This window comes from Lycium ferocissimum, chromosome 4 (assembly GCF_029784015.1).
Source record: "Lycium ferocissimum isolate CSIRO_LF1 chromosome 4, AGI_CSIRO_Lferr_CH_V1, whole genome shotgun sequence".
Classification (NCBI taxonomy): Eukaryota; Viridiplantae; Streptophyta; class Magnoliopsida; order Solanales; family Solanaceae; genus Lycium; species Lycium ferocissimum.
In genome coordinates, this window is record NC_081345.1 from 36,591,684 (window position 1) to 36,614,198 (window position 22,515).

Below are 22,515 nucleotides of genomic sequence, written 5' to 3' on the forward strand. Positions count from 1 at the left end.
ACCTTTCGTCTCTTACAATCAAAAAACTATACCATCCGCAAATAACATACACCACGACACCTTCTCCTGAGTATGTCGTGTCAATTCGTCCATCACTAAGGCAAATAGAGACAAACCAAGGGCTGATGATCCCTAGTGCAACCTCATCACGACTGGAAAGTGTTCTGAATCACCTCCTACTCCTGCTGTCCTAACTCGGGTCTTGTCCCATCATACATGTCCTTAATTGTCCTGATGTAGGCCACAATCACACCTCTAGACTCCAAGCATCTCCAAAGGACCTTTGAGGGAAACCAAAACATAGTTATTTGATATGATTTACATAATGCAAATTTATGAAATGCAATTACCGAATGCTGGTTATAAAACGCAATTATTTATTGGTATACTAAAACACAATTATGGATGCAATTTATAAAACATTGGATGCGATTATAAAACAGTTATTTTATTGAATTTATAATTGCACGAAATCTCGGGGGCTGGAAGCACATTCCGTGCAACTACGGGTTGTTTATTTAGCCATTCATCCATCATCAAGTTAATTAAACGTGAATCGGTACTCAAAATGACCAAAATACCCTCCTTCATTCCATCAAAAGACCCGGTACAATTTATTTTCTTCGCCAGTTTCCATTTTCCCTCTTACTTTCTCTCTTCTCTAAGCTGATCCCTCAATTTCACTTCCCATTTTGTTCCCAAAATATCTTCCAAATTAACTCAAATTTCTTAATCCATGACTGTTATTACTCCAGCATCTAACGATGTAAGTCTAATTATCGATAAATGAACACAGTATACATTACGTACAAATTGGATTGACATACAATTGTTCTAAGTCTTTCTTCGATTTTACTAATTTAGGGTTTTGTACTGTGATAAATTACGGTTTAGTTTTTATAATATCTTTAATTTTTCTTTTTTCGTGTGTGGAGTAGAAAGAAGACGAGGAGATGGTGGTTCCACGTACTGATTTGCCTGTTGAAGGTCCTCAGCCAATGGAAGGTATCTATTAAGCATTAATTATTTCTAGGGTTCTTTTATTTTTATTTTTCGTATTAATGTAGGATAAATGAAATAAGTAATGTGAGGAAGAAAATGAAGCAATGTGTTTTTGTTTTACTATTTTAAGAATGGTTGACTTGAATGTTTAGCCTTGTTTAAAAGGGGATACTCATTAAACATAATGATTTTTAGGGTTCTTTTATTTTTATTTATCGTGTTAATGTAGGATAAATGAAATAAGTAATGTGAGGAAGAAAATGAAGCAATGTGTTTGTGTTTTACTATTTTAAGAATGGTTGACTTGAATGTTTAGGGTTGTTTAAAAGGGGATACTAATTCATGCCACGTTAGCGATCTTGAATTGTTCGTCACACAGGAGTAGACAAGTAGTTAAAGAATTAAAGAAACAAAACAAATGAACATTAGTTTGTCTCCTTTTGTTTAATAAATGTTGTGTGTGTGAAATATTCCAAAATTAGGGTACTGATATGGAACTGATAATGTTAGATCATAATTTCACATTTTAGATTTGCTTGTTGTCCAATGAAATGTCGGGAAGTGAATAATCATTGAGAATAAGTTATTCAAGACGATTTCTAGGGTTCTTTTATTTTTATCTTTCGTGTTAATATAGGATAAATGAATAAGCAATGCGAAGAAGAAAATGAAGCAATGTGTTTGTATTCTAGTATTTCAACATTGGGGACTAGAGGATCAGTAGAACATTCCCCATGTTTATACCATTGATGGGTTGTTTAAGGGGATACTCATTAATGCTACATTGGCAATCTTGAATTCTTGGTCACACAGGAGTAGACAAGAAGTTAATGAACTAAAACTCGTCTCCTTTTGTTTATTAAATGGTGTGTGTGAACCATGCTAAATTAGGGCACATGGATGTATAATTTTTTTAAATATAAGTTTGAGGTATAGGAATCCATGTTATGGAAAGTTGACTGATAATGTTAAATCATGCTGTCACATAAGAGATTTGCTTGTTGCTTAATGAAATGTCGGGAAGTGAATTTTGTCTTGAATAACTTATTCTCGAGTTTATATGATTTGCAATCACAAGAGATTCATTTACTTAACCTTTTGGAGTTCTAATATAATGTTTATACAGTTGTCGGATTGTTCAAAGGGGAATACTCATTCATGCCACATTGGCGATCTTGAATGCTTGGTCACACAGGAGTAGACAAGTAGTTAAAGAACTAAAGGATCAGAAAGAAAATAAAGGAACATAACTTGTCTCCTTCTGTTTACTAAATAGTTGTGACCTATGCTAAACTAGGGCACTGATATGTAATTTTTTAAAATATAAGTTTGAGGTATAGCAATCCATGTTATGGCAAGTTGGCGATCTTGAATGCTTGGTCAAACATTATACTAATAATCCAAAGGGTTCGAGGTATAGGAATCCATGTTATGGCAAGTTGACTGATAATGTTAGATCATACTTTCACATTTTAGATTTGCTTGTTGTCCAATGCAATATCGGGAAGTGAATAATCATCTTGAATAACTTATTATTGAGTTTATATGGTTTGCAATCACAAGAGATTCATTTACTTAACCCTTTGGATTATTAGTATAATGGTTGAGTAGAGCCATTTTTGTATGTTTTCTGGAGGAGCTTTAACTTTATGGATAGCTAAAGAATGACTGTTATGGATGATGTTGTTGGAGATATGGGAATGAGAAAGAATTATATAGTGCAGCTTGACCACAGGGCTTATGCCATGCAGCTTCATTTCAAGCTGCTAGAATTTTCAAATTAAACCAAATCTTAGTTGATTGTACATTGGCGTATTCGATATGTATGCTATGTTATTTACAACTGACTTTTGAGGTCTGGATCTGATGGTTTCTCCATGTTGATTTGTTAGCACAAGCAGAAACCGGAAATGATGGGGAAAATCAGCAACAAGAGGATCCCCAAACATCAAGGTTTACGTGGAAGATAGAGAACTTCTCTAGGTTGAATGTGAAGAAGCTCTACTCCGATGTTTTTGCTGTTGGAGGCTATAAATGGTATCATAATATTCTTCCATATTCTTTGCTACAAGTAAAGCTATTACCGTAGGTCCAATGATGCCTTTTTTCCCCCCATACTGTTTGACAGGCGGATTTTGATTTTCCCGAAGGGCAACAATGTTGATTACTTGTCTATGTATCTGGATGTTGCTGATTCAGCTACTTTACCTTATGGGTGGAGTAGATATGCCCAGTTCAGCTTGTCAGTAGTTAATCAAATTGAGAGCAATTACTCAATCAGAAAAGGTCCTTTACTTCATATTTCAATGTTCATATACAATTCCTCTTCTCCAGTTGATAGACCAAAATTTTCTTTTATGATTTTTTGAATTTATTTTCTGCCGTGCCTGTGCTACTGATGGTTTTTCCTGTTAATAACCTGACTGTTAGATAACTATATTAAGTCATAGAGAACAGTTCTTACCAGAGTGTATCTTAAGATGCAATTTGGGCACTTTGCCCTTTCCCCTATCCCTGCTCGCCCTCTTCGTCCTGCTTCTCTCTTTTCCCCATACTTCTCCCTTCTATCATACACATCCCTTTTTGTGTTTTCACTGACTTCTTTTCCCTCCCACCCTCCTATCCCTTTTCCCATTATCACTTGCTCCCCTTGGCTCTTGTTCTATATCAATTAGCAACTCTATTCCTTCCCCTGGAATGAAACATACAAGCGTTCCCCGAAATTTAGAAGTCTATTTCCCTCCAACTTAGTGATTTTCTACTTCCTTCAACTATAGATAATGGTTGAACATTGCTTTTTGGATCAAGGTAATGGTTGAATTTTCCTAAACCTTAGTATTTGAATGCCTACCTTCCAGTCGGAACCCTCCTTTATCCCCTATCTCTCCCTTGTGTTTCGTCCGACAGGAGGTTTGCTTTCAGATCAGACGTCTTAAGGCGGATGTCCCAACTAAGAGTAAGTTGTCAAAAGTCCTCGATGAACTCCAAGTAGCCCGTTCTCTTCTCATTATAATCAGCTGCCTTCCCATTACCTTGTTCTGATTCTGTGCTCTCATTGAGACACCAATGCTGGTTAGACTCCTTTGGCCATGATTACTTCCCTATCAGGATCGTGTATTTTACTAATAATGATCACATGACAAAAGAACAGTAACTAGGAGTTCTGGCAGTTACCAATGTGTAATGTTAATACTTCAGGCTGTTTTAGCTAAGCCCATAAAAGAACGAACTAAGAATAATTGCATTTGCTGTTCTATAGGTCTCTATAAAAGTTCTTCTTCTTATGCTTTGCAGAGACACAACACCAATTCAATGCTAGGGAAAGTGATTGGGGTTTCACATCCTTTATGCCACTTGCTGATCTATATGATCAAAAAAGAGGTTATCTTGTTGATGGTGTGTGCGTCATTGAAGCTGAGGTTGCGGTTCGAAAAATCATTGATTATTTGTCGTATGACTCGAAAAAGGAAACTGGTTTTGTTGGACTCAAGAATCAAGGAGCTACCTGTTATATGAACTCTCTGCTCCAGACGCTCTACCATATTCCTTACTTCAGGAAGGTTAGCTACTGCGTTCCTTTCTTTTATGTGGCCAATTAAAGGACTCATTGTGATGCATTAAGATTTTACCGGGTGCGCAGGCTGTATACCACATGCCTACAACTGAGAATGATATGCCGTCTGCAAGCATCCCCCTGGCCTTGCAAAGTTTATTCTATAAGCTCCAATACAGTGACAACAGTGTAGCAACAAAGGAGTTGACAAAGTCATTTGGGTGGGACACATATGATTCCTTCTTGCAGCATGATGTGCAAGAGCTCAATAGAGTTCTATGTGAAAAGCTTGAGGAAAAGATGAAGGTAAATCAGACTTCTAAGCACATATCAAGTTATTCTTTTGTGCTTTGGTAACTGATTGATAACTGCTCTTCTGCTGATGTTAGGGAACCGTTGTGGAGGGAACCATACAACATTTATTTGAAGGGCACAATATGAACTATATTGAGTGTATCAATGTGGACTACAAATCTACGAGAAAGGAGTCATTTTATGGTACCTTCAGTTGATCAGACAAGCTCCTGCTGTTATCTTTCTTAGCCATTTTATCCTGGTACCTTATGGTGCTCTATGCATTTGTGTGTGGCAGATCTTCAGCTTGATGTCAAAGGCTGTTCTGATATTTATGCTTCTTTTGATAAATATGTCGAAGTTGAACGTCTTGATGGTGATAACAAGTATCAAGCAGAGCAACATGGTTTGCAGGTAAGATTGGAACATGAGTTATTGAGTTTTGTATTTTGCTATGATATTTGAGCAAGTTGATGGAGAGTTTCAGAGAAGTTAAGCTGCAATTGTCTGTTGCCTACCTTGTCTCTCATTTCTTTTCAGCTTCTCTGCATGTTTCTACTGTTGAGGGTTTTTGTCTCTCTTTTGCGAATCAACCTTATCTCATGCTGAGGATTTTGGTCGTTTCAGGATGCTAAGAAGGGTTCATTGTTTATTGATTTTCCCCCCGTCCTGCAGCTTCAGTTAAAGCGCTTTGAATATGATTTTATGCGAGACATTATGACAAAGGTCAGTGCTCTTTTAGTCTAGCAAGTGCCAGTCAACATTCCATGATTTTAAATCTTTAAGACTGTCACGCGTTCTTACAGTTTCAAGAAGACTGTCAATCGTTCTTCTGCTCTTGGATGTCTGCTGCTTCTCCTCTATATATTACTTATATAAAATCTCATCTTAAATTTGTTTGGTATGCCTTATGAAAAAATTTGTTTGGTATGGTTTGATTGATTCAATTATTTATTGGTGATGCAATGTAGATTAATGACCGATATGAGTTCCCTTTGCAACTTGATCTGGACAGAGAGAATGGTAAATACTTGTCACCTCAGGCTGATAAAAGTGTCAGAAACCTTTACACACTTCACAGGTATCATATGCTTTGAAGTCTTAATTATGATGAAGCCTACCTAAGATAGTCAACTGGAATAGTATTATTTCTCTGTTCTTAAGGCTGTGAAATTCACATCAAAGACTTTTGCTCATCTGTTCATCTTCTTCTTCTCTCTCTTTTTTTTTTTTTTTTTTTTTTTTTTTGTGGATAATGTAACTCATCTGTACATATTTCAACCTCCTTCTTGGCAGTGTATTAGTCCATAGTGGTGGTGTGCATGGTGGACACTATTATGCTTTCATACGGCCTACTCTTTCAAACCAGTGGTAAACATTTAATGCATGAGTTTGTCTCTTTATACATGAGTTGTTTTAGTAATTCTATGTTCATGAAGCATTTTTATTGTCCTTTGGATAGTAAATTGTTTTTGCTTTGAAATTGGAGTAGTTATTGACATTGTACAAAATTGTGTTTATTGAAATTCTCTTATCAAAAGGCCATCCCTCATACTTCTTCAGGTTTCTCCATTGTTTTCATCAGACAGAACCATTATTGGTCTCATTCTGTGATACCATTTTCTGTTGTATTGAGTATTGCATGAATTTTCTCCTTGTCTCTCCAGTGGCTTGTGAACTTGGGAAATTACCTGAAGCATCCTAAGCTTTAGGCTGAGGTATGAGTTTCCCCAACATGTTGGGCATCCCTATTGCTGAAGGTGAACTGACACTTCCCCTATTTATCATAATGGTGAGAGACCATTAAACTAGTTATTTTTCAAAAGAGAAATAACTACATATTTCATGGGGCTTGGGTGTCAGATCTGAACATGTAAATCATCCTTACCCACATCAAAAAGGCTATAACTTTCTTCACCGTATAGAGGAGTAAGAGTTTCACCCTTTGTCTGACAAACGTCCGACCCATAATTGGACCTGCTAAAACTTTTGGGGGGGGGGGGGGTGTACATTTTGTAAGGAGTCCACATTATTGTCTGTATTACAGATCAAATGAAGTTGTTTGTATTTAGTTAGAATGGAATACTTCAACATCTGTTTCTTTGTATATATGTTGGTTGCCTTTTGTGTTCACACTGCCTATGTGTATCTCCATCTTTGTATCTATTTTAATCTCTATGGTTGTATTTAGCACTAGTCACTGGCACCATCTATCTTCTATCTTTTGCTGTAATCACCTTGCTGCTGTTTCACTTTTTTTTTTTTTTTTTTTTTTTTGAAAAAGGTAATAATAACTCAACTTTACTATTTTGCCTGATCAATATGCTGAAATATGATCAATATGCTGAAATATTAGGATGAGATACTTATCTGATCTTGTTGGCAGTATGAAATGGATATTATCTAATAGCTCTTCTGGCCTTATTACTGGTGAATTAAACTTCTCCTTCTATTAGTTTATATTACCTTTAAATTTAAATGGATTCAAGGAGAGTATTTTCCAGTTGCGGTACATTGAAATGTCCCTTGTTATGTGCATCCTGTATATGTCATGATCATCGAGACTTATTGTTGCTTACCGAATGGGTCAGAGTCATGATGGGGAGTTTTTTTTTTTTTTTCCTGATGAAGTAAGTAATTTCATTGCTGGCATCAAGTGGATGAATAGTAGTTACAGAAGAGTAGCAAAAGGAACTTATCATCTCCAATACATGTCTAGTTAAGAGCTAAGGAGTTGATAAAGTTCATAAAGGTAACAGGGGAATCTATTGGGGACAAGTAAATCCAACTATACAAAAACATAAGACATTTAGCTTTTAAAGATTGGAAGGAAGTTGATATTCCATCAAAGCATCTCCTATTCCTTTCATCCCAGATGCTGCAAAAAATAGCAGCAGGTATCATCTTCCAGATTCTCTTGATGGTGCTATCAACTTTCCAGCAACTCCAGCTTTCAAAAACATCCCTGATACGATGTGGCATGATCCAATTGAGTCCAAACAGGGTAATAAACATATTCCATAACTCTGTTGCCACTGGACAGTGTATGAAAAGGTGGTTGTGTGATTCTGCTACCTTCAAACACATATAGCACCTATTTTCCAGATGAAAATTCCTTCTGGCTAGGTTATCCTGGGTCAAGCATGCTTCATGTAGTGCTGTCCAGCTGAAACAACTAATTTTAGGAGGTAATTTTACTTTCCAAATAAGCTTCCAAGGCCAGTGAGCTGTGATTGCATTCTGAGGGCCAAGAAGTTTATATGTAACCTTAACTGAAAATTCCCCCTTCCTCCTATTCCCTCATTTTAGTTGGTCTGGCACCAGGTTGTTGATTGTGGCATTATGAAGTGCTGCTAAAAGGTTGATCAGTTCTTCCATCTCCCAGTCTTGAATGTTCCTTCTTAGGTTGAGGTTCCATGTGTTTCCATCTCTGTGTTGGTGAATTGTAGCATCTGGTTCATTGGCTATCTGAAAAATGTTGGGGTATGCAACCTTAAGAGGGGTGTTGCCCAACCACTTCTCTCCAAAAACTGATGTGATGGCCATTCCCTACTACCAGGTGTTTGTGCTGAGAGAACAAATCCCATTGTTTGCTTATGCTCTTCCAGCAACCAACCCCATAAGGTTCATTTGAGACTTTTGAACACCAGTGGTTCAAGGCTCCATGTTTGGCAATAATGACATCCTTCCATAGGCACTGATCCTCCTGTGTGTATCTCCATGGCCACTTCATTAGTAAGCATTTGTTGTGTAGTGCAAGGTCTTTGATGCCCAGGCCTCCCACATCCTTTGGCAGCAAGACCTTATTCCACTTGACCAAATGAAATTTGTGAGTGGTGCTGTTCCCTTCCCATAGAAAGTTCCTTCTAATTTTGTCCAGCTGTTCCAACGCCTTACTGGTGATGGGATGGAGTGACATACTATAGGTTGGTATGCTATCAAGCACACTGTTGATTAGTGTTAGTCTGCCACCCATTGAAAGGTATTGCATCTGCCAAGAAGCAAGCCTCTTTTCAAACTTCTCTATTACGCCACTCCAAATGCCTTCTGCCTTGAATTTAGCCCCCAGTGGTAAACCCAGGTATGTGGTAGGAAAAGTTCCAGTACTACAACCCACTATGCTTGCCAGTTCTTCAATGTTCAGCACCTCATTAACAGGGTAGATTACACTTTTGAGCATGTCAATGTGAAGCCCTGAGACTGCTTCAAAGATGAGCAATGTGAGATTTAGATACTGGACTTGTTCTTTGTCAGCCTCACAAAAAATCAAAGTGTCATCTGCATAAAGTAGATGTGAAATTTTAACTGTTCTGTTCCTTCCTAGATCAAAACCTCTTAGCCAATGCAATTCCTTAGCTCTATCCAGCATTCTGCTTTAGCTTTATCCACCATTCTGCTTAGTCCTTCCATAGCTAGAATGAACAGAAAAGGTGATAAGGGATCACCTTGTCTTAGACCTCTGTGTGGGGAGAAGAAACCTACTGGACTCCTATTGATTAAGACTGAATACTTCACAGTAGAGATGTTGAATTGAATCCATTTTATCCACCTATCACCAAACCCCATCTGCCTGAGTATAGCTATGAGGTAAGACCAATTCAATTGATCAAAAGCTTTCTCCACATCTAATTTGCATAATAGTCCAGCTTTCCCTTGTTTCAATTGCCACTCAAGCACCTCATTTGCTATGAGTGAGGCATCTGTGATCTGCCTTCCTTTTATGAAAGCATTCTGTTGGTTTGGGACTAGTTTTCCCATCAGTCTTTTCAGTCTCTCTGCAAGAACCTTTGCTATGATTTTGTATGTGCTCCCAATCAAACTAATTGGCCTATAGTCCTTGAGCTCCATTGCCCCTTTCTTCTTGGGAATAAGTGCTATGAATGGGGAGTTGTTAGGCGATAAATCTACTTCAACCTCCAGATGTGTCCTCCTTTCATCTTTTAGTCTATAATTGGACGATGAATATTTCGTTGCATCATATTTAATTATCTGATACTTCAATTACCTGACCATTTTTCATTTGTCTGCTTTATTATTTCGTGCTTTGGTTCACTCTGCAAGTCTATGAGTCTTTTTCCTAGGCAAGTAACGCGAAGGTTTCCAGGTATAAATTTGATGACGAAAGAGTGACCAAGGAAGATGCAAAAAGGGTATTAGAAGAGCAGTATGGTGGTGAAGAGGAGGTAATCTTTGACTTCTTGTTACTCATTGGTGATTGGTCTTAATTTTTCTCAGGATATCAGATTTGTTGAGTTCCTGTTTAATGTTGCTTCTGATCTGATAACAGTTGCCACAGACAAATCCTGGATTCAACAATACACCCTTTAAATTTACGAAGTACTCAAATGCTTACATGCTGGTCTATATACGAGAAAGTGACAAAGAGAAAATAATGTGTACTGTTGATCAAAAGGACATAGCTGAACACCTGAGGGTAATATGCAGCAGCAGCATGAGATGACTGTTTATCATTGCACCCATTTCGCATGGTTATCTGACTATACTTATGGACATCTTCTAGGCAAGGTTGAAAAGAGAACACGAGGATAAAGAGCAGAAGAAGAAGGAAAAAGCAGAGGCACACCTTTACACAATTATAAAGGTCTTTTATTAATCTACCATCATTCAGAATGATTTAGGACAAACTCCTGTTGCTCGTGTAACCTTTTAATTATTACATGACGTGACTAGGTTGCTCGTGATGAAGACCTGCGGAAGCTGATTGGAAAGGATATATATTTTGATTTGGTGGATCATGAGAAAGTTAAGAGCTTTCGCATTCAAAGCCAGACACCTTTTAGTGTTTTCAAGGTAACAGGCTATCTTTTAATCTCAAAATGCTACTAGTCTGAGGATTTATTTGTTTGTCTATGTGCTGTAAGCTCTAGTTAACGCAAAGATAAGTTCATTAAGACTCAATGAGATACAGATTATTACTGTTACCTTAAATTGGTAGTATTTCCTGTGAAGTAGATGAAGATGCTCAGATGCATACTTCTTTAAAATAAGGTGTCTCCATTAACGTATCTGGGTTTTAACACTTTTTGACCTTGTGCATAAGACTCTTAGATGCATCGAGTAAAATCCAGCTAATAATTTGATGTCTATTCACTGCTACTGTATGCATTACTTCCCTTGCTGTACAAAGCTGTTGCTCAACCAGACAATCTTGGTAATATTGTCCGTTTTGATCCTTAATATAACCTTGCTGTATAAAGCTGTCGCTCAACCAGACAATCTTGGTAATATTGTTCCTTTTTAATCCTTAATATAACCATTAAAAGCTTCTTCTTAAAACCAAATCGAGAATCCTGTCCAACAATCAGATTTGCACATGGTCTAACAAGGAATTCCAGGTTATGTATGAAATTCTACTAATTTGTTCGTTGGATCAGAAAATATTTGGTTCATGCTAGGATTTCTCATGAAAAATATCTATCATTATCTAATATCTATCATATTGAGAATAACAATTATATTGATTTATTAAATTTACGGTAAGCCTAATGTTGGATCTTATCACTACGAGGTACTTTACATTCTCATGGGCTGATTTACTTTGTTTAGTTTATAGTGCTCTCAATTAGATTAATTGAATATATCTACTAAATTTCAATTATTTTTTATATTGTCAGTTCGTTAAAGGCAGTTCTTAATATCCTAGCTATGTCCAGTTCTTAATAGCCTAGTTATGTTCTATGTTAAATGGACCTCTCATTTTTCCTACGTGTACCCTTACAACAACTACACAGTCCCAAACAAGTTGATGTCAGCTATATGAATCCTCGCTGACTATGTTTATTCATTTAAGTTCAACTCATGCCATATCAAACCCAAAAAATAAAGTGAAAAATAAGTTTACCTTGTAAAATAAAAGTGAAAATAAGTTAAATATAAATAAGTAATCATATAATAATAATAAGAATGATAATAAAATAGTTAGAAGTTCTCTGTATTTCTATGATAAGGTCAAAATATTTCCTAGAAAAACAATAGGATCAAAATCAACGTGCTAACAAGACTAAAACCTCTTCTCAACTTGTAGATATCACCTATTTGAATTTTTTTCTTCCATTGTGCCCTATCTTTAGCTAAGCCTGCATTGATTCCATGAAATTGTGTAGGTCTTTCAGGACAACTTCCTTCCATGTAATTTTAGGTCTACCTCGTCCCCTTGTAACACCTTCTCTGACTATAGCTTCACATGTGCATCTGTAAGTTGATGCAGGATATAACCAAACCATCTCAAGCAACCTTCTCTCATTTTATCCTCAATGCATGCTACTTGCACCTGGCAAATGTGATTATTTTAATCTTATCTAATCTTATATTACCGCACATCCATCTCAGCATCTTCATCGCTGCAACAGTTATCTTGTGCATATGTGGGACTTTAGCAGCCCAACCCTCACTAGCATATAACAGTGCCGGTTTTATAACTGTTCTGTAGAAGTTACCTTTCACTGTCGTATGCATCCTTCTATCAGAACACACTGGTAGCACTTTCCATTTCTATACTCCAGTTTTGATGCCTAGGATAACGCTTATTGAACAGATATTACATGTGTATTGATACTTTGCATGTATCCTTTAGAATGGCTAAAAAGTTGAACATACCCATTTCTGATTCATTCCCAAATTCGATACTTAAAAATATGACATATATAGAGAACTTGTACTTTTTAGTTTTATTTCATTTTATTTGATAATATGTTAGTCTGGGATGAGTTTGAATGGAGAAATATGTTTGGTTAGGATTCATATAGCCCGCCCCGTTTGGGGCAGAGGTTTTGTTTTTGTTGTTGTTGTAGTATATTATGAGTCCATGTTACTTAAGCCATATTGGGGCCTTGTTTGGTGATAATTGCCCTGTTTCCCTGATAACCTTCAGGTTGCGTCGTGTGTCTGTATCAATGCAAGAAAAACTATGAAAATTGTGGTGTTCAGATTTATTTTTGCAGCATTAAATTTTAGTTAAAGCCTGACAGTAACATTAACCTTTCTTGATGCATTAGCTACAATGTCTTGACATACTTTTTATTATGTTGACTAATTAGATAGCTGTATGCAGGAGGAGATCACAAAAGAGTTTGGTGTACCAGTGCAATTTCAACGTTATTGGCTCTGGGCAAAGCGTCAGAATCATACGTATCGTCCTAATCGGCTATTGACACAGCTTGAAGAAGCTCAAACTGTAAATATATTTCTCTTCTTAGAATTCATTTAGACAGTTGGGATTAGCGGTTTTCTGCAAGGGGTGCTATAGTATAAAGAGGATGTCCAAGTACATGAAGCTCCCGCATGTAGGGGTTTTCAGAAAATTAGATGTGTATCCTCATCCCACACTGTAGGGTCAATATTTTAAGGTTATCCGTTGTCCAAGAGTATTAAACAGGAATCTATAATTATTTATAACGTGCGAAGATACTAGAGCTTGTAAGGCTTGGATGTACACATTACGGGTGACTCCAGATTGGAGGATGAGAACTGATACACTAGCTTACTAGTACCCCACAAACTGGCACTCTTACTAGTACACGTTACGGGCTTGGATCTTTTGACTGGTTTACAGATTTTTGCTTAGCTAGCTTCATGTTAATTCTTGTTTGAAGCAGCTCTATGCTTAGTTGTAACCTCTGCATCTTCTTGATGCCATTCTAATACATTTTAATTACTTCACCAAAAAAAAAAAAAAGGTTCATGCTCTGAAAATCATTTGCTTGCTCGATCATTTGACAAGTTTTAACTGAATGTAGGTTGGACAATTGAGGGAAGTATCCAATAAGGTTCAAAATGCAGAGCTAAAATTGCTTCTGGAAGTAGAGTTGGGACCGGTAAATCTTCATTACGAGTGTGCTGTACTGGTGATTATTTTAAGATCTTCTCTTTATTACCAGTATTCATATAATTTATGCATAATGTTTAGGAACTAACGCCCCTCTCTCCACCGCAAAAGACCAAAGATGATATCCTGCTTTTTTTCAAGCTTTATGATCCTGAGAGAGAAGAACTGCGGTATCAGAAATTATCTTCTTCATTTTTTGGTTTTACATGGCAGTTGTTTTTGGCGATCTATGATGTCTTTCCTGTACACAGGTATGTTGGAAGACTCCTTGTGAAGGGAACCAGTAAGCCAACTGAAATCTTAAGCAAACTAAACGAAATGGCTGGCTATGCCCCTGATCAAGAGATTGAGCTTTATGAGGTTTGCTTCTAGAACATCTTTAGATATTCTCTACACTCCTTGATCACACTTTACCAATTGGGAAGCAAGGAATTTGTTGAGGTGCGTTAGGGTGCAAATCACTGGCTATTCCAAAACTTGCTGTTGACTAGAATTAAAGTGCTTCTGCTTTTCTAGTTTGTTTCTGTTCAACCTCCTTATGTTGGCTGTATGTTAAAAATGTTTGGATCCATTGCCTTCACTCCTTGGGTCCAGTTTCATGTGCTCGGGCTCAAGACTATGAAATTATGTTACGCTGTCTGCTCTGATCAAATAGCTTTTATTTGGGTAATAAATGTTTTGATCTAGCGGGAAAACTCCAAAGTGGCATGCAAATTGTAGACACCGCACCAAAATATGGTTTTCTGCAAATGACACCCAGTTATTAAACTAACTCTAAAACTTTGTGGTGAACCCAAAAGTCTACGACGGACAAGAGACTAGCCCTCGTTTGTATAAAAGTATATTTTACCCCTTCAAAGCTTCCCGGGTTGGTGCTTTCTTGTCTTGATTATATTTTTGCTCCTTTCTCTTTCTCTCTTGTATTGGTGAATACGTGACAAATTTAGATGTACCACTATTTTCATGAGTTTTTATTTTACTTTAAATTGTTTTTGGGGAGTTCTTATGATTAAATTCAACGATTCTAGACGGTTGGGACTACAATTAAACTTTCGCAGTTTTTGAGAAAATGAAGCATTCCTGTATAGCTAGAAGCATTTTAAAAATTAATTATGATTTATGGGAAGTTGAAATATTTAAGTGGCAGTTTTGCGCTGTCATTCTGTAATATCGTATGAAAAAGTATAAGGAATTTGAATTATGACAATTGTAGTAAAACCCCCATTATCGTGTTTCTGTGTCCAGGAAATAAAGTTCGAACCAAGTGTCATGTGTGAAAACATTGACGAGAAATCCGCTTTTCGATCGAGCCAGGTATGCCCAGACCACACCATTATGTGTATAGTCACGCCAATATACACTTCTTTTGAATGGTTCTTTGTCCTTTTTTGTGTAGCTTGAGGATGGTGATATAGTATGCTTTCAAAAATCTCTAACGGCTGAAAGTCGTCAGCAATTCCGTTATCCTGATGTTCCTTCATTCCTGGAGTATGTTCACAATCGCCAGGTATTTCATGTGGAAATTTTTAAATAACAAGTTGGAGTCAGATTTATTGGCTAATCTATTCATTTGATTTTTCTTCTTTTTAGTTAATTTCATAAGATGGTGAGTGAGGATTCATATAGCCGACCCAACTTGCTTTGGACTGAGGCATAGCAGTATTGTTGTAGCTAATTTCATAAGATTGATGATACCATTGTGGATTGTTTCTCAAATTACTTGCATATACTGAACACTTTTACTGAGGGAAAACTAGCTGAAATCCAAATCCTGATTTGTGTTGCCCTACATACTGGGTTGTTGATAAATTCCTTGGACACTTGCATACACTTAAGGCGGTCTTCAATCTAGGGAAACTTGCTGACTTCCTCCATACAATTGGCATTGAGATTTTCATCTGAATACAGTGTTCAACTCATAGTAGCTGAAAATCTTTAAAATTGTGATAAGATGACAAATTATTTTAGTTGTTCTTTGTTAGAAGCTTTCTGCTGACTCATTGTCTGGAACTTTACAGATTTCAGAATGGAATATTAGAACTGAAACCCTTAAGAGTTTGGTCTTTGTAACTTTGATTTTGGTTACCTAAATTTGGAAAAGAATGTGAAGATAAAGAAATGAAACCTCACCTAAAGCAAAAGAAAATATCTAGTATCTACTTAGTGATTTTAATTTCAAAGCAATAAGCAGTAAGGTAAGATCTGTTTATACACATGGAACTTGTGAGTTGTGAGATCGTTTGCTATAAATCAACTTGTTTCCCAACAGTGCTTTGTTCTATTATGGTCCTGCTCCATTTCAAGAAATCATGACGCATTGAAGTATGTCTGTGACTTTAACTGTTCTTTTGGCAATCATCAGATTTCTGATACTACTATGTTTCGCAGGTTGTTCACTTCCGATCTTTAGATAAACCCAAGGAGGAGGATTTCTGTTTAGAGCTGTATGTTGAAAAACTTCAGATATGCTGTTAATGTCATTTTACTTCTCTTTTCCCCTTTTATTGTTTTATTATGTTTCTTTATGCCATTGACCACTATTTCAAACATTTTCCTGTAAATGCTAGGTCTAGGATCAGTACATATGATGAAGTGGTGGGAAGAGTAGCTCGACAACGCAACTTGGATGATCCCTCCAAAATTAGGCTCACATCCCACAACTGCTACTCTCAGCAACCTAAACCTCAGCCAATAAAATACCGGGGGGTAGACACCCTTGCAGATATGCTGGTGCACTACAATCAGGTGAGTGCTAAAATTCATTGGCTAATGTTGAGCATGAGTTCCGGAAAGTCTTATTATCTCTAACTAATCTTGGACAGACTTCTGATATTTTGTACTATGAAGTACTGGACATTCCCTTGCCAGAACTGCAAGGTTTAAAAACCCTAAGAGTAGCTTTTCATCATGCTACCAAAGATGAAGTGAGTATGCAAAACTGATTCTTATTGTTTTCTTCCTTTTTTCTTTTTCATTTTTATAAAGATATTAATTTTCAATTCTGGCTTTCTTTACTCTTTAGGTGGTCATTCACACGATGAGACTGCCAAAACAAAGTACTGTGGGTGATGTAATTAACGATCTAAAGGGAAAGGTAATATATGGGCCTGGTAGCGTTATTGGTTGCAACTTGTCTTCTTGAAAGCTAAGTTCAATAAATTTTCTTCTAATTACTGAACAGCCCGATCCTTTCGCTACATTTATTTGGTTTCCTAGCGGGTTTTTTATGCCATGGTTCAAAGGTGGGGAAGGGAAATATGTTTGAGCTGGTTGGTTTGTTTTTGTTTTGAATACTTTTCCTCTCTCCTGATGCTTAGTACAACTTGTAGGGAAGTAAAGCTATTTAACTTCTACATTCTTATGAATATCCGATGGGTGAAAAAGGGCAATGTGGAGGGTCACAAGCCCTTGGCTTTAGCTTCTTCTCCATTCTTCCTAATGAAACAAGGGACACTTACCTTTCCTCTTTATGCGCCTTCCTCGTATCCTTCCTCTTTCATCCCCAGCTGAGCATAGCATAAGATTTCTGCTTTGTTGAAGTTTCTCTAACATTAGTTTTACTTGATTGCTACTCTGCTGTATCGTGAAACAGGTTGAGTTGTCGCATCCAGATGCAGAGCTAAGATTGCTAGAGGTATTCTACCATAAGATTTACAAGGTATTACTTTCTATTCATATTGTTTATTGCCTCAAAGTTAACCTTCTAATCTTTGTTCCCTGATTTATTGTTTCTGGCAAAGATCCAAGTAATAGTAAGGCAGTATCCTAAGAGGAGCAGTTAAAGCTTGCTTCATCTGCATAGTTTATTGGTTCCTTAAATGGTTGTTTCTATTCATTTCCTTCTGGAGAGAAGGCTGTCTTTCTTTGCATTATCTTTTCTCTTTTTCCTAATGATTACTTTTGTGCAGATATTCCCGACTACAGAGAAGATAGAAAACATAAATGACCAGTACTGGACGCTAAGGGCCGAAGAGGTTCTGCTTCTCTTTCTCCGTTTCACTGAACTCATTCTTCTCTTTTGAGGGGTCTAAATGATATAAGCAAGAGGAGAGTAGTTAAGATGCTTATGTACAACTTGAAGACAGACTTTCATTCTTTTTCATATCGTGGCAGCTTTACGAAAATTAAGCTTCGATACAGTGAGTGATATAAAATGTGCACACAAGCACTAGGTTGGTAGGAGTTCTCCCATTGCAATTCTTAGTGATGAAAGAAGTATTTCAAGAGCTAGAAAGATGGCCACAATTGTCAGCTTACAGAATATCTAGGTCAAAGTCAATCATTCTGCATCATCAATCATAAGTCAATGCTGAAGGTTTACCTTGATGAATCCTGAACAATGGATATTTGCATTTTTTCCATCTTAATTAGACCTCTAACATCAGGTGGCAAGGAATTTAACTGAAAGAACACTTTTATGATGGCTAATTTATGGTAAAATTTTCCGGGCATCAGCCACTTTATTATCCTCTCTAAAACATGAAGTAGTTGGAAGTTGTCTTGAGGAAGAAGCCGATTCACCTCTTTCAAGTGCCATTGGGATGCTTATGAGAAGAATTGTGATGCTACCGACATGGTCAGTATAATTATGAATGGTCTAAAATCATGAGAAAAATGGCCAGAACAAATGGTGCCATTGGGATGATTATTAAAAAGAGTTGCGGTGGTAGTTGCATGTCAACATAATTATGAGCTGTGTCTGAAAGTGGCAATAATTGTAAATTTGAAAAGAAAGAAAGAGTTTGGCTTGATAGGTGACATACGGTTTCTTGTTAGAAGATGGAAGGTACGTAGGACTCTACCAAGACCTGGAGACTATGGTACCATTTGAAAAGAAAAGAAATGAAAATCATCTTGCAATTGGTTGATTATAACTTCATACACGGTGCTCCTTATATAGGAATTTGAGTTAAATGACTTGGATAAATTTTGATACAATCATGAAGAATATTCTTCTCATATTCTTAGTTATTTTCTTGAGTAATCTAAACGTTAAGAATATTCTACGAAATGCTCTTAGTGATTTTAATTGTGTCCACTTTCCCATATTCATCCAGTTGAGCATCAATCTATTCAATAACGCAGCTTATTGAGACTCCATGAATGTACAGTTGAAAGGCTGGTTACTTTTCCTTCCATTAAAAAGAAATCTATATAAAAGCATTGGTCATGAAATTTTATGCTCTCTGAGATTTTTCTTCTATTGAGATTCGATGGAATGCACGGTTGAAACGCTGGTTGGTTCTTCTTCCATTAAAAGGAAATCTCTATAAAACCATTGATCATGAAGAATTTTATGTTCTCTGAGATTTTTCAAGAGGAGACAGATTTGAGAACTGAGAGTACTTTAACATATTCCTCTGTTTTCTTGATTTGGTGTTTTATTCTTTCGAATTATAGGAGCGCTTTTTTCTTGTTAGGATATACTAGTATAAGAGGATTGATAAACTGATGGTTAAATCATTAATCTTAAGGTGATGTAGATTTTATCAAAAGCAAAGTGGTATTAACTGATCTTTGTTTGATGTTTTCAATATAAGTATTCACTGACATGAAAATTGCCTTGTGTTTTTCCATTTGAACCCTATGATAGGCATTGAACTGTTACATCAGAATTCATGGCATGAAAGTTATTCAGGAGTAACATGGCAATAACTTTCCCCAACCTGACATTCAGTATTAGATACGACACTGTGACATTTGAAGTTGTTTTATAGTGCAGTTCATCATTGTGGATCCTTTTTTTCTCGCAGATACCTGAAGAAGAGAAAAATCTTGGCACACATGATCGTTTGATTCATGTATACCACTTTAATAAGGAGGCAGCACAAAACCAAATGGTAAGGTTCTTCTGAACCCGTGCCCCCACCCTCAGATAGGTGCTCCCTTTGACCCTAGGGGAGGGAGGAGGAAAGAAAGAAGAGATGGAAGAGAGTTTAAGTTAGGAGACAAACTTTTCTGCAGTTACTTGAAATTCTGAAATTTGTCTTATCATTATATTCTTGTCTCTAACAGCAAATTCAAAATTTTGGGGAACCATTTCTTTTGGTTATCCACAAGAGTGAGACATTAGCTGAAGTTAAGGTGCGTATACAGAAGAAATTGCAGGTCCCAGAGGAAGACTTTGCTAAGGTAATTTGCAACTTGAGGTTTCCATTTCCATGAATGAGGGGTTTCAAATAGTACAAGAATTCATTTCTCATTTAGATCCTATATGTGGTAGTTACTTCTTTTGTTTACAATTTTCCAGTGGAAATTTGCATTTCTTTCGCTTGGTCGCCCTGAGTACCTTGAGGACTCGGACATCTTGTCCAGTCGTTTCCAGGTATTAAAATGACCCCTCAAATCTGAAAAAGAGAATGTTAGATTGTTATATATCTTTGTGTGATTAAATATATTTGAGCCAAATGTTAGATTGTTATACATCTTCTTGTTCCTCTGCAGCGAAGGGACTCCTGTGGTGCTTGGGAGCAGTATCTTGGATTGGAGCATGCTGACGGTGCTCCTAAAAGGACTCACGCAGCACATCAGGTAATTTATGTATCCGGTTCTTACACGTGGGCATTACAATTCAGTGCTTAATCCCTAAGATTGATACCAAGAAGAGGCTTGGACTCATGACATAGTTTGACTTGACTAGGCTACTGTTGCTACTAAAATTTCTTATTGTACTCGTTGTAGCGGTTTATTGACTAGATGGGAGGAAAGGAACATATAGTCACTTTGCCTTGAGGATGTTATATGTACTTTGAGCCCAATTGCTTTAAGCCGCTGTTGCACTGAACTTTGATATATTTACTATACAAGGGACCTTACTGTTAGTAGTGGCATTGTGTGTAACAGAAAGTGATCTGTAGAGTGGAGCATTTATTTATTTTTCTGAATGCTGATAAAGCGCTGCCATTCATTCAAGATGAGCAAAATGGTATTTACTTAAATTTAGTCGATTTACGACAGAGCACCAGCTTTAAAAAATGTTCACCCGGAGAGTGGAACCCAGTTATACTATTAATGTCCCTGGGACGAGTTAAAATGATCAGATTGCGAGTGTGGACTTCGTGTATTTGTATAGAAGTTTTTCTCGTGAATTGCCATTTAGTTGGAATGGAAAGAATATTACAGGGTCATCCACTGACTAATGATTCTTTTCTTTTGGTTGCTGAGAGGGTTTCCCACTTGAGCTAGTTTAAAATGCAATTAGCGTTCATTGTGGATGAGAATTTTAACTTTACATATAACTTTTTCCTTTGATGTTGCAGAATCGCCACTCTTATGAGAAGCCTGTGAAAATATACAACTAGTGACACAGCAGAAATGAAGATTAAATTCCACTAATAATGATTGCACTTCTCGCCAAGGCCAAGCATATGAAGTCAGTAGCAGCAGTGCCACTCGTTTGCTAAATACATGTTGAGTCTGTACAGGTTTTATTCTTGTTCCAGGAGCATCTGTTTCTTATATGGATGTGAAGTGTGGTTCAGATGCAGCATCCATATGCCATGACTTAATCTCATCTGCAAACTATGACTAATCTCTGTTCATGCAACTGTAAGTCACACGAATGTGCAAAATTTTGAACAATCGAATGTATAAATCGTATATAGTGTTTTGATTCATTTCTGGCTTTATCTGATCTCCTCGGTGTGCATCTGGGATAACAGTACAAGCTAAAGCTATCAATTGTACTTCTAGTAGAGATTTTGAAGACATTGCCTTCCAACGTTGTAACGAGTAAGAAAGTTTGAAAATTCTTGAAACTGTAATAATCTGAGCATTGGAGAGTGAAATGCTGGTTATTTCATGCAATATGTTAGTCTGTGACGCAACTGCAATTGTAATGAGTGAAGCAGAAAGGCCATCGTTGAGCAAACATGCAAATTTTATGTGAAACTGTTTGTATGCGCACATAGTTTAGGATATTAATTTGACAGATGCATTAGATAGATATTAGTGGAAGAAAATATTACAGGCAAAAAAAAAAAAAAAAAAGGCACCAGTGTAAATGATCCAAATTGTACTGAATGGAGTAGTCTAAATTTGATTTGAAATTGATTAGCAAGTCCGGTGAACTTGAGCGAAGAGATTGAGTTGTCTTTTTCCCAATGTTTGAATTATTTGAGCCCTTACATAGCTGTTTAATTTCGCTCTCTATGTAAACAAGATTGATGTGATTAATGCATTCTGATACCAATACTTAATTTTCGGTTTACACATGTAAATATTATATTAAAAAGTACTTTCCAGCGACAATTTTTCAAAATATAACTTCTGGGCCAGTGAATTGTTGATAAAGAGCAAGCAGTCAAACGGTTTAATGATTTGTTGGGTTTACGGATGTAATGACCGGTGAATTGTTTACAAAACAAAAATTGGATGGAATAAGATTTTCGCGCACGAATGTAAAGTTAAAACATTATATTATTGAAAAAATAAATGTAGGAAGTTTGCCGTCTAAAATAATTATAAAAAGTATTTAACTTCTAATATAAAATAATAGTAACATCGTATAAAATGACTCTAGAAGAGATTTGTGCAGTAAGTGGACCAGAGACGCCGGCCTAGTGTGGCAATAGGCCGTTTAAGAAGTTTCATATTGTTAGGCTGCATTCGTTGTTCGGTGACTTGAATCCCTCCATGTATCTAGCAAAAGTCTGGAAGAATTTAATTAACTAATGATAGCCAGCAACTCAAAGTCAAAAACTTTGAAATTTCCCAAATATATTGCTGGACCTTTTGCATGAAAGTCGGCCAAATGCTAGCTAATTGGATCTCTTGATATCCTCACAAATTTTGCACTTTGGTAACATTGCAACATCATGAA

At 36.7% G+C, this 22,515-nt stretch overlaps 1 protein-coding gene across 2 annotated transcripts; it reads left to right on the forward strand.

The window, feature by feature from the left end:
• Nucleotides 1–606: 606 nt before the first annotated feature.
• On the forward strand, nt 607–21,498 carry LOC132052659 (ubiquitin C-terminal hydrolase 13-like). 2 transcript variants are annotated; one of them, XM_059444297.1, is made up of 32 exons: nt 607–766; nt 939–1,005; nt 2,895–3,039; nt 3,131–3,288; nt 4,297–4,562; nt 4,643–4,861; nt 4,945–5,053; nt 5,148–5,263; nt 5,477–5,575; nt 5,821–5,930; nt 6,146–6,220; nt 9,954–10,032; nt 10,137–10,283; nt 10,371–10,451; nt 10,541–10,660; nt 12,921–13,043; nt 13,606–13,683; nt 13,776–13,864; nt 13,946–14,054; nt 14,940–15,008; nt 15,091–15,201; nt 16,083–16,138; nt 16,262–16,439; nt 16,517–16,618; nt 16,717–16,788; nt 17,287–17,352; nt 17,603–17,668; nt 19,448–19,534; nt 19,710–19,826; nt 19,945–20,019; nt 20,139–20,225; nt 20,954–21,498. In XM_059444297.1, the coding sequence occupies exons 1-32, from the start codon at nt 737–739 to the stop codon at nt 20,993–20,995; spliced, it is 3,348 nt and encodes a 1,115-aa protein (XP_059300280.1). In that variant the 5' UTR covers nt 607–736; the 3' UTR covers nt 20,996–21,498. The 2 variants fall into 2 exon arrangements, with proteins under 2 accessions (XP_059300280.1, XP_059300281.1); XM_059444298.1 differs by having other exon boundaries at nt 2,904–3,039.
• Nucleotides 21,499–22,515: the final 1,017 nt, after the last annotated feature.

What these genes read in the sequence shown, in the direction of transcription:
- LOC132052659 (XM_059444297.1), top strand. Translation starts at nt 737, where the DNA reads ATGACTGTTATTACTCCAGCATCTAACGAT. An exon ending in TGCGAGACATTATGACAAAG is followed by an intron (nt 5,576 to 5,820) that starts GTCAGTGCTCTT and finishes GATGCAATGTAG; the next exon opens with ATTAATGACCGATATGAGTT. An exon ending in GGACTCACGCAGCACATCAG is followed by an intron (nt 20,226 to 20,953) that starts GTAATTTATGTA and finishes TTGATGTTGCAG; the next exon opens with AATCGCCACTCTTATGAGAA.